Here is a 12,429-nt window from a genome sequence, read left to right on the forward strand (position 1 = left end):
ATGCGACAAGAGGGAATGCTTTGTCATTTTCACATCATTCGTACAAACACAAGAAGAGTGGAAACATTACACTTTCAATCTGATCTGACAAGACAAGAAATACAACCACGTCACACAAATGCCAGACAATAAAAACACTGCTGCCAGTGAAACAGCGATTGTATTCATAAATGTAGATTAGACCTTTGTTTAATTTCTGTTGTTTGGTATTGAAAGTTTTGGTAGAAGGTCACAGTGAAATCTGTAAGAAGATACCTTCGACGATATGTTTTTTCCCCCTTTTCTTTTCTTTGCTTCTTGAGTACAGAGGCGTGTACAGAATAATGTTCAATTTATTATTACCTCATATTAAAGTTATGTTTTTGTCCAGCCTGGTTTTTGGTCACATTTTTCCAGCAATCTAAAGAGGTCTGTTGTTGTCGTCATTGATGATGAGGATGACAACCAAGCCAATTAAGAATGGGGACATAATCTTCCTGTGCCAGATTAATAAAGACTGAAACATTGCCATTTTCGTGTTACCAGAGTCAGCGAGGTAGATTCACTTGGTTTCAGTGGGTGGGATAGGACTATCACCTAGCCTATAGGTGGTGCCGTATTTTGATGTGATATAATAGCGAAACGGAAGAAAAGGCTTAATACGAACAAGGTGTGTCAGGCAGTGCAGGAGCAGTGTTTTCTGTTGTAGCTGTCTGACAGTAACTCCCTTTGGTGTGGACTTCACTTTGTCACTTTTCAGACTTTTTACATGCACCAACAAAAAAGCTCCCGGAAGCGTCCGTCCGCTCTGCTTCACGTAAAATACGTGGCTGATCTCTTTTGATGGAAGCTGTGACCCGCTCGCGTCAAGCAGCACAGAGCATCTTACTGGCAGGAAGTCAGACACAAAAACGAAATAAAATTTTGCAGGCAAACCTCGTATCACATTTCGCACTATATCAACATTGTGGCACCAGGCCAGAAGTCAACCAGTCAGAAGCAGGTTAGAGAAGATTTTAAGCAGAAAAACACCATTTTGTATCCCTATTGAGGGCAAAATACGCAAGTAAACAACGTATGGCTGGCAACACGCTCTGAAGACGCTCCACTTCTGAAACGTACAGATCACAGAGCTTAACCATGATGCAGATGCAACATTATAAAACCATGCCTGCAGTGGAATTTCGGGGTAGAGTAACTCAGAGGAAGATATTATCCAACGAAACATTTTTGTCCCTAATAAAAATCTATAGTCTGACACATATTTGTATTTTAATTATAACTCATTTTTGTCACAATATATAAGCTTGTTTTGATACTTTCGTTTCTGACTATACACAGTATATTGTTAGCCATGGTTTCCTGCAGTAAACATGACCATAAATGGGGCAGAGAAAGTCTATGTACGTCCAGACAACCAGCCACCTGAACCTGTGTCTGTCTCTCAGTGCTCTCTGAGCTGCTGCCTCAGCAAATGTCTCATATCTTCAAACTCAACTCAACCCTTAATTCTTCAGCCCTCAGGCTCTGTCTTGCTGCTGAAGGCCCAAAAAACCTCACTACGTCTCTTCTCACTGACCTTTCTTCTTGTTTGGGTCAGGTAGCGACGGAGTCATTTCTTTGCAAGATTGTTTGAAACTAAGGAGAGAATACCGTAGGGCTTTTGTTTTCAACTAAATCTACAACAACAACAACATCTCTCAACACAACACTGATATATAGAACATTTGATAACTGTTAGTTATTATTGTGACATTATTTGGAGTTTTTAAACAATTTCTGAGTGATTTACCTTTTTTTAGATCTGGGGATGGTAATATAAGTTGGTTTGGTAACATTGCAAAATCATGCCACGCTCTGTCTGAACAGCCTGATTGGTTAACATGCACTCTGTAAGGCAGCAGGCAATGCTTCACAGCACTTCCACCTCCAAACAGCTCTTAATGTGCGGAGAGGCAGAGAGAGCCCACAGTTAAAGCATAGTTATAATTAGAATAAGTTCTCTTTCAAATGAAACATCCTAAGATATTAGTTTAAGCCTATTACATGTTTATTTTTTAGCTTCAATACAAACAAATATTACTGTTATTGGGACCACCACAGAAAATTGCAGATGAACATTTAATATCCTGGAATTCACATTATAGACACCATGCTGACCATACATGTACTAAGTTGGCCTGGATATTATAACTATAAAAAAAAATGAATAATTTATTTATATAATATAACTTATATAACTAAGGACATTCTCACCTAGCTGTGCTTTGTGGTGTCAATTAGTAAATGTTAGCATGCTAACAATCGGAAACTAAGATGGTACATGATAAACATTACACCTGCTAAAGATCAGTATGTTAGCGTTGTCATTGTGATCATGTTAGCATGCAGATCTTAGCATTTAGCGTAAAGCACGCATTTTTTAGGCCGTACTCACGAGCTGAAGAGTCGGAAAAAACTTACGTGAGAATCCTAATTGTAATTTTGAGTCAGACATGTCGAGAATTTCTGGCACTTTTTGTTAACCAAACTATTAACCACCCCTCCAAATATGTAACATAATTAGATAAGTACTAGTTGAAAACAAATTTAAGTATGCAAGTCTACAACCCCACAGACTGTAGGTCCCGACTATGATCCTGAGAGAGTAAAAAGACTAGTGACTATACCATTAGAAAAAACTTTTTCGTAATAATACTCAAAAACTACATGAATATAACCTCTCTGTCAAGCTGAAGACAATCTTAAAAACCAAAGATCATGTTTGTTTGATGAGTATTTGAGCCTCTTTAAGAGCAGCAGAGAGAGGCTGACAGGCTCAAGCATTGGGAAGGCCGGCTCTGGTGCTCAGTTTTAGGACATGGACCTGCTGGTTTAAAGTTGCAGGTTCAGGTTTCACATGGATCTTGTGGAAGGATCTTGTGGAGGGATCTCACCCCGTTGACCAGCCTCTACTTCCTGTTTGCACTAATAAGACCCCGGGGGCTCATTGGCTAAGCTCAGCGCAGCAGCAAACTGGTGCAGTGCTAATCGCCAGTGACCCACATGACACCATAAACCTTATAGATCTGTCGGCGCACTGCGTTCTCAGATTACACTCGACAGCTCGCCAGTCATGCCGATTTTGTTTAATGCTCATGATGGCAACAGTGGAAGTTCAGCTCTCAGTTATTCACATTATTCCTCAGTGTTTAAGACTTAAATCCTTAGGTTTTTGTAGTGTGTTTTTCTGCTTGTGCATATTAGCTGCTAACCGTAATGCTTCAAAGGTCACCTGTTGAATCCTGCATGTGAAGAATAGCTTTTTAGGAGTCTGTGTGTGTGTGTGTGTGTGTGTGTGTGTGTGTGTGTGTGTGTGTTTGAGAGAGAGAGACCTCTGTTTCCTTTGTAGGATAACCAACACATCATTTGGGATTCATTAAGTTTTGATGTGGCACATTCAGTTTGTACAGTTGGCAGTAAAGCAGCTGTACCGGCATCGATTAAAAAGAAATGACTCATCACTTCTCATCTAATGTGTCTTCTATCCGTGTGAGTCATGAGCAGCAAAGTGGGTGGTTTCCTTTGTATGAAAAAAATCAATATTTAATGACATAGGAGCAAAGCTGCTGAGTTATTAACAAACCAAACACTGTTTAACTCACGATTCTGACATGTGTAGGTCCAGCTGTAAATGAAATGATGTAATAACCTGTTTCATTTCTTCCTTTAATGATAAATATATATGAAATGACAAATAAATCTATTTTACCTGTTCCTCAGTAGTAGCCAACATTGTCAGCCAATGGACATTTACATATACTGTTTTCATACTTCCCTGCCGGCAATAGCCTTGGCTGGAGGCATTGTGCTTTTGGGTTGTCTGTCTGTCCGTCTACCCTTCCGTCCCATTCTTGTGAACGCGGTATCTCAGGAAGGCGTTGAGGGAATTTCTTCAAACTTGGCACAAACATCCACCTGGACTCAATGATGAGCTGATTAGAATTTGGTGGTCAAAGATTAAGGTCACTGGGACATCACAAAACACCTTTCTGCCCATAACTCAAGACTTAATGACTTAAAGACACTTTTTACTCAAAGTTCAAAGGTCAGTGTGACCTCAAAATTACCTTGACAAACACGTTTCTGGTCATTTCTCAAGAATTTAAGCAGCGATTATGACAAAGATGTTTACTGGGAAACGAATGATGAAGTGATGACTATTTCTTTTCCAAAAGGTCAAAGTCAACTTCACTATGACGTCATAATGTCCTGGAAAAACACCTTTTTTTTAACCATTATTCAACATCCTAACTCAGGAACAGAACGGGAGATTGTGACCATATTTCACAGGTGGTCAGACAATGAATTGGGGACACTTTTGACTCAAAGGTCATTGTAACCTCAAAATATGTTTTTAGTCATAATTTAAGAATCTCATCCATTCCGCCGTTCACTTCCTGCCTCATTTTGAATTTTGAATGACACGACTGGCTTATAGAATCTGATGCATTGTTGTAGATTAACTACTTAATACTGTATTAAATGATACAAATTAGCTTTACCACTACTACTACTACTTGTGTAGTGTGATGTATTAATAATAATTTATAATAATATATTAGTATAACAACTACACGAGTAATTCTACTTTTGATGCTTTAATGATCCTATCTAGAGCCACTGTTTGGTTTGGAAATGTGAAACATGCGGTTGGTATTTATTCTGCCGTTGTGTTTACTTAGAAGTATTTTCTTCCTCTGCGTATACGAATGAGTGAATGACTCTGGTGGGTATTTCACTGTGACAAACAAATACTACAATGACAATAAAATGTCCCATGTTTCTTTCATTGTGTCGTCGCTCTGATAAATAAATAAAGCAATTTTAAACGTAAGAAGATGGACTTTTAGTGTGCACTAGTATTTATTCAGTTACTTTAAAACATCTGGTTTCTTTAGGAGTGGACTCAGAGGTGAATTCCAGGTAATCTGGAGCCAGGCACTAGCAGGGCACAGCAGGACACTGTGGGTGTTATTGTTATATGCTGCACACTGTTACATAAAACGCAGCCTTCAGCATATTGTGTAATATTTTCAGATAAGAGAAGAGAAAAGTATGCAAGGACAACAAGTAGCTACAGCGTGTTCATGCACGGTACAGACTGTGAATTTAATCATTTGGTGATGGTGTTTCGTTCTTAGTACGCCAGCAAAACGCATGACATTAGCAGAAAAGAAGAATCTGTCTCTAATGGTCAGATGTATGACGCCTGTTTTAGAAAGACTAACATTACCCAGTGTAACCCAAGCCATGTGCTGTATGTTCTTTATAAATGAATCAACTGTCTCCTTCTCTGCTGCTCTTGAGCGACCTGTTACGCAACTTGTCTCTGATCCTTGTAAACATGCAGTGGTATGCAAAAACAGGACCAAACGCTGCTGTCAAAAATAGTTCAGACCGACTTCTAAAAGACCCGCATCTACTTATTCATGGCCCTAAACGATTGTGTCTCTGAACGCCACTTCCTCCAGAGCTGAGTGCAGGGATCCAGCTCAGGTTTCCGAGGCTTTGGATCAGCTGCTGGTTTCACACTCTGTGACAGTGGACGAGGTCTCCAGAGAGGAGAGGTGAAAGGGTAATCTGATCCCACCTGCTGACACAAGCTCCCAGTAGCTGGGGATACAACTAATTCTGTTAGACAGACATAAATTGTGTCATTGACACAGCCAGTTTGAATAATTCATGACCTGACACAACTCCCAGTACTATCATTTTGCAGCAAACAGTCACTGGGTGGGGTCTGCTGGAAGCTGTACTTCCTTCTGCCTGACTTGGTTTCAGATCTTTTTTTGTTGTTATTGTTGTTGAGTTGATGAAACTGACAGGATCTTCTTTAAAGCTGAAAGATTTAGCTTTTCGTATTAGGTTTTATTATAGTGAAACAGCAACTAATCATGTTTGTGTGTTTAAACATGGGGTGCTAAGTAATTTATTTTCTTGTTACCATCAAGAATGTAGGCCACTTCAAAATCAGCATTTCAAAAATGTACTTAAGCTGTCACTGCATCATTCCCCTCTGTCGCTCTCTCTCACACACTCACACACTCACCCAGACGCACACACACCTTTGGAATCAGAGCCTCCACAGAGTAACTGATAATGGACCATTGTGTGCCATGTGGTCACAGGAGCCCGATGATTGAAAACCAAATTAACTTTCCTTCTGAGTGACTCTTGAGTAAGCTGAAGCTGTCGATGGCTAGCAGGTTCGTACCAGTTTCAAATTCTTGTCTGCTTCAATGAGCCGGAGTCACTCAGACATCTTTTAAAACGTGTGAGCTTTTGGACGCAGTGAAATTTACTGTTTGTTTATTTTTTTACAATTTCTAACTCACATTTCTCTAAACTGGAGTTTTTTTCCCCAAAACTCGTCACACAGTTCTCTTTACCGACAACAACAATTAATCTCACATCCAAATGCACTAATGCAAACAAAACACGTCATACTCAACTCTTATACCAACACTGACAAAAACTGTCTGCTAACAGTAACACTTTATCAATCATTACACAAATACCTAAAACTTTAATAACAGGTAGCATTACAATTAGTATAACTTTTGTCTTTGTAAAAGTTGTATTTATTTATTTATCATAAACCAAGATTCCATTGCAACAAAAATATGTATTGCATAGGTTGTGCTAGTATACTGTATATTACAGACATAAATAAGACATGTTGCAGTACATTTCAATAGGCTAATTCCATTAATGCAATACAAAACTACAAATTTTTGTTATACACTTGTATAGGACAGCTAAATATATAGAAATATAATATGAAATATATAGTCAACCTTGTCTTGTGCATTTGGCCACAACTTATTATGTCATCGCACCTATGTCCTCTCTTTTAATACAGTGTCTTTTTGCATGTATGATGCATCGGTGGCAATCTTCTACAGATATGTCCAGACATCCAGCATTCGCTGTGTCCAAGACTGACATCTGATCTTGTGGCTGGTGGTCATAAACTTTCCACCTTCATGAGGAAAATAATTCCTCTATGGGGTCGCGGAATGGAAAGAATAAGGTGAAAGGAAAATTGACACCATGGGCTGTAAACCTGGCCACCTTAGTCTTTCAGAAAGGTCATTAGGAATAAAAGTATAGGCACTCATTGTTGATTTGTGGTTTATGTGTTTTTATTTTATTTTTTTGTTTCTTTTTAGATATGTTTTGGATGTTGGGGGTGTTATGGTGGTGGTTGAGTTTTAGAGAAAAAACATTTAATTAAATTAAAGATGTGGTCACTGATTTCATTTTGTGTGAAAGCAATAAAAAGTGATCCACAGTTTAGTCCACATTGACTTCTGTTGTGCCGACTGTGAAGAGTTTTAAGACTCAGCATTGAGAAATTTGAGTATGCAATGTAATCTATGTCAAAGCTTGTGACAAATACACAAATACATGATCAAAAACAATTTTTTTTTCAGTTCACACTGTGTATTCTCATACTGATAACAGTCCGGGGAGGACACTGTGTTTGCATGTTTGTCAGAATACCTTTGAAACACCAGTATTGTTCAGTGGTACTATTGGATACAATAGTACAGCTATTAATCTAATTAAATTTGTTAGGATTAAACTGTCTAGATTCCGCTTGTCAGTGCACACTAGTTACAGATTACTTCTTGTACTTTAACAATATTAAAACTCAGACGTCTTGATCATCATGCATTTGCTTAATTTCTTAATTTCATGGAAAATCACTGTCTGTACCACTGTGTTAATGTTACATCAGATAAAACTACTCAAATATGGTTGAGTGTCCTACTTGCAATTCCAAACTGAAAGTGTTTTTCTAGGAGGCAAATTGAAATTTTCCAACTTTCCAGCATCACATGAGGGGAAATTTGTTTTGTCAAAATGTATTTGCTATACTACATATACCCTGACATAACATAAATACATACAAATACATTCATAGAAAGACACATTTAAGTACAGATAAACTGAAGATATACATGTTGTGTTTAGATCTGGTATGACAGAGGAGAAAAGACTCACTTTAAAGTCCTGTATCTGCATCTGGACGCAATGTATGGGTGTGTGAGAGGTTTGTGATGTGGAGATTTTGTGTAAAATGCAAGTGAATTTGTATTTATTGAAGACAGTTGAGATTGTAAAGAAACAATAATACAGGTTCGTAGAGCAGCAGCAGAAGGTGTGGACTGAGAAGTGTTTACTGGTATTGATTGATGATATCAGCTTTGTGTTGATCAGAGCAGTTTGTTGTCCACAGTGTGGGTTGGAGATACAACAACCTTGGTCATATGTCAGTGTGTGTGTGTGTGTGTGTGTGTGTGTGTGTGTGTGTGTGTGTGTGTGTGTGTGTGTGTGTGTGTGTGTGTGTGTGTGTGTGTGTGTGTGTGTGTGTGTCTTTACTGCCAGTCTGGAGCCATGTTGAGAAAAGTAATATCGTTTGACTTATAATCAAAGTTAATTCATTTATTTTATGATAGCGCTTCTCACCTACAACCACTGGTGCTCTTGGAAAGGAAATATTTTTTTAAAGGAAAGATAAAGATAAGTTTGTTATAAAATGATTATAAGTTCTAACTGTATAAATATAATATAAATAGAAACTATCAGTCTATCATCAAAATTCATGCATGAGTAACAAAACTTTGAGTTTGGTGTGCAGGAAGTTGACTAGTTTGTTTCTGCTTTTCACTTGAAAAGACATTGATTTCTTTATTGATTTGCATCTTTGAGAGATGAGTGTGTTTTCTGACATCTGACCCAAAGTTAATTCTTGGATACCTTTTTACTTCTTGCCCTGTGATGATATTGATCATGTGTGTGTTTGTTTTTGTGTTTCTTTACATGCAGGGAGCCTGATATTCCAGCTTGGGCTCCTTTACTCTACCAGCTCCAGCTGCTGGACATCAGAGAGAAACCAGACCCGTTAACTCTGCCTATCGCAGACCGTATCCGCATTGGCAACCAGAAACGAGAGCGAGGGAACTTTCATTTCCAGAGGGAGGAATATTGCCTGGCTGCCAGAGCCTATTGTATGGCTCTGGATATGCTAACCACACGCAGCAAAGGTACACCTGGCATCAAAACCTGAATTTATTCATAGAAAATATTTCCATACTGTCGTCTGTACCAGGAATGTGTTGCAGTAGTTGATATGAGCATTATCTTCTAGGAAAAAGGAGAAAATGGAAATAGAAAACAGATAAACATGTACACACACAAACATGTGTTAGAAACATAAAACACAGCATTTGACTGAGAACTCAGACCCAACATTTCCACATCAATCTCAGCCCAGAATGACATAACAGTTTAGTGCTCTCCTCCAGTCAGCCATCACGCTAATCACACCATCACCATGCAGAGCCACATCTATCTGCGCCGAGTGCCACGATAAATATTTTTGCTTGATTCTTTTGCATAATCAAAGCTAATCAACTTCATGTTATTTCCACCTTCTTAATCACTTCAATCATTGACGAGGCAGGGTGGGCCAGTGAGGGAAATGTGACTGAACAAGTCAGTGAAGAGAAAAACATGAACTGCTTCATAATATGTCAATGATGGTGGACCAGTGAGTGAACTCACTGTGGCACTGAAGAGAGGATATTCTCTCAGGGCATCGAAATCATGTAATTAGTGGATGAGAAGATGAGCAGGAAAAAAAGATATTAATAAAGCAGAGACACCAACATCTTTAACTCTTTTTGGGTCATTTTGGGCCCATTTGACTTATTTTACAAATGCAATTCATGACACGTGGAGATTATAAATCACTTTAATTGATTAACCAACTAAACATTCACTCACATAAATATTAGTGATAATAAAAGTGATTACACTCAATTTTCTGCAGAGTTTTAACAAGATTTTCACAGGTAATTGTTTTAATGAAAGTAAATAAATGAATGCGAGTAGGTTGTAGGTGAGTTGTTAGTTTAAGTGAATGTTCATGTGAATGTATTATTGATTTCATTCATCAAATATGGGATTTTCCAGAGAGAAAGGAAGAAAATAAGGACTAAATCTATATAATTGTGGAAATAACATTGCTGTTTAAGTGGAACTTAAATATTCAATATTTAGGTTTATCTTTGAACAAGTAGGTAGGTAAGTAAGTAAAAGTTATAAATGCATTAAAATAATAATATTAAATCAATAATGGCAAGAACCAATAAAAGATTCAAACTGTTATTCTGAAGACAAAAAATTGTGCTTAATAGCTAAATGACTAAATACATGTTTTGGCTCTTTGCTAATAAAACACAAAAGATAACAGATTCAGTAAGAGATTTGTAGACTTGGAGCTTAAAGTTACACAAACCAATATTTTTATCACATGACTTAAATGTGAAAGAACCCACAGATAATGATCACTCTGCAGTTCCCCCCAGCTCAACTTAGACTTAGCACAACCTCATTTCCAGCCTCAACAGCAGCTGTTTTTCAGCTGCACTACCTCCCCAGCACAAAACAGGGGACAAAATTAGCTATTAGCTGGTGAACTTAGTCAAGCATTTAGCAGCTAAAGAGCCAGATATTTCCCTTAGGGCTGGTGGAAATCCAAAACAAAGCTAGAAGGAGACTGGACTTCAAATCATCAGGTGACCAGAAAATGATTGTTACTGCATCTGCTGGATGTGTAAATAGGCAACTCAATGCTAACAAATTCACCATATCAACTGAAAAGGTGATAATGTGTCAGTGTTAGTGTTTACAGCTTGTCAGTTAATGCTGCTTTAAAGAATTCAACTTGGAGCTGCATCTCTAAGGGAACTGACTAAATCTTTAATTTGAGATAGAAAGTTGTAATAAAAAGACTGCATCCACACAGATGTGGTCCCTGAGCTGCTAACATTTATCACCCATCACACTCAGGGCCAAGTATAAAAATTCCTTTGCACTAACAGGTGCTCATTACTTGGGTCACTACTACATTCAGATGGCCATGTTTGGGTCTAATGATGAAACCATGCAGTGGTTACAGCAGGGAAAGTGATACAATATCCAGCTGGTTAAAAAAAAAAAGAGGGAACATGAGCTATCCTTATAATGACACCCAAGGGGAATTTCTCTTTGAAAATCCAACTATTTTTTTATATTCTACAAGATTTTTAAATTGGTCCTCTCCAAGATTAGATAACTAATCCTTGTCTCAAAACGTTGTTTTTGTGTCAGTATTTGTGTCACCAATAAATAGACTCAATGTTCACAGCAGAGCAAATATCAGAGGTTATGTGGCTGTGTGTCTGTACAGATGGTAGCGATGGCGGTGTGAAGGCAGAGGAGGAGGAGGTGCAGGACTACCGGGTGAAGTGTTTGAACAACCTGGCTGCCGCTCAGCTCAAACTGGAGCAGTACGACGAGGCACTTCACACCAGCCGGGACGTTCTGACCCTCGAGCCAAATAATGTCAAGGCCCTTTTCAGGGCAGGAAAGGTGAGGGTCCTTCCTGTCACACTATTACTGAGAGTCACTGCAACTGTGAGGAGCATCTCATTTGATTCTTATCAATCCATAAATGATTAATACAGGGGGAGTTCCTGGAAGAAGGTGGAATCTGTTTAATATGGGATTGGATTTAATTATTTTTGAGGAAGAAATAGCTGCTACATTATTGCTATCTGTTCTCTGCCTGTTTTGATTTATAGGTCCTCCAGCACTGCTCACACTGTTGGCTTTCTAATCTGTTTCAGCTCCTGTCAGACAAGGGTGAATACAAAGAGGCGATGGAGGTGCTAAAAAAGGCCTTGAAACTGGAGCCGGCCACCAAGGTGAGATTAAGTGGGTGAGCTGGGTCCATCCCCTTGCCACGTTTCTTCCGAATCTGCATGTGAATCCCATCCATCCCTCACACGCAGAGGAAAGGTCATTCTAAAATTAGGCCACCATTATTATTAGAGCCACCAAATCTACCAGTATCAATACAAATAGATGGAAAATGTGTGATTTTATAAAAAAAAAACTTCACATATATTATAATAAAGGTCAAAAGTAGATTCTAAATTTTAATTTCAATGCTAAAGAAACACTGTCAAGCCTTACGTGGGCATTTACGTGACCCATCCCTCATGTAATTATTTAGATATATAATTCAATTATCGAAACCAAACATTATGTATGTGTATACCAACCAGCATCTGACAACAAGACTAAGACACTATCGCTCACAATGACGATGCTAATATGTGGATGTTTAGTTGGTAGTTAAATTGTGTTTATCGTCTTAGTTTAGTGTGTTAGCATTTGTTAATTAGCACTAAACACAAAGTAAAGGCTGATGGTAATGTCATTAGTTTTGCATTAACTATTGGACAAATTCAAATTTTGACCTGATGATGGCACTAAATGAAAACTCAAGGGTTCACCATACTTATTACAATTCATCCTGAGAGAGAATGGCTGAACCACATTCCAAAGCAA

The 12,429-nt window shown here is 38.3% G+C and overlaps 1 protein-coding gene across 1 annotated transcript in view; it reads left to right on the forward strand.

Moving 5' to 3' along the window:
* Positions 1-12,429, forward strand: part of fkbp16 (FKBP prolyl isomerase 16) — a 30,520-nt gene that overhangs the window by 15,526 nt on the left and 2,565 nt on the right. Inside the window, exons 4-6 of the mRNA XM_051382458.1 lie at positions 8,857-9,074; positions 11,264-11,445; positions 11,703-11,780. Of these exons, the coding sequence (XP_051238418.1) occupies positions 8,857-9,074; positions 11,264-11,445; positions 11,703-11,780 (478 nt within the window). The remainder of the gene's footprint in view (positions 1-8,856; positions 9,075-11,263; positions 11,446-11,702; positions 11,781-12,429) is intronic.

This window comes from Dicentrarchus labrax, unplaced genomic scaffold, assembly GCF_905237075.1.
Source record: "Dicentrarchus labrax unplaced genomic scaffold, dlabrax2021, whole genome shotgun sequence".
Classification (NCBI taxonomy): Eukaryota; Metazoa; Chordata; class Actinopteri; family Moronidae; genus Dicentrarchus; species Dicentrarchus labrax.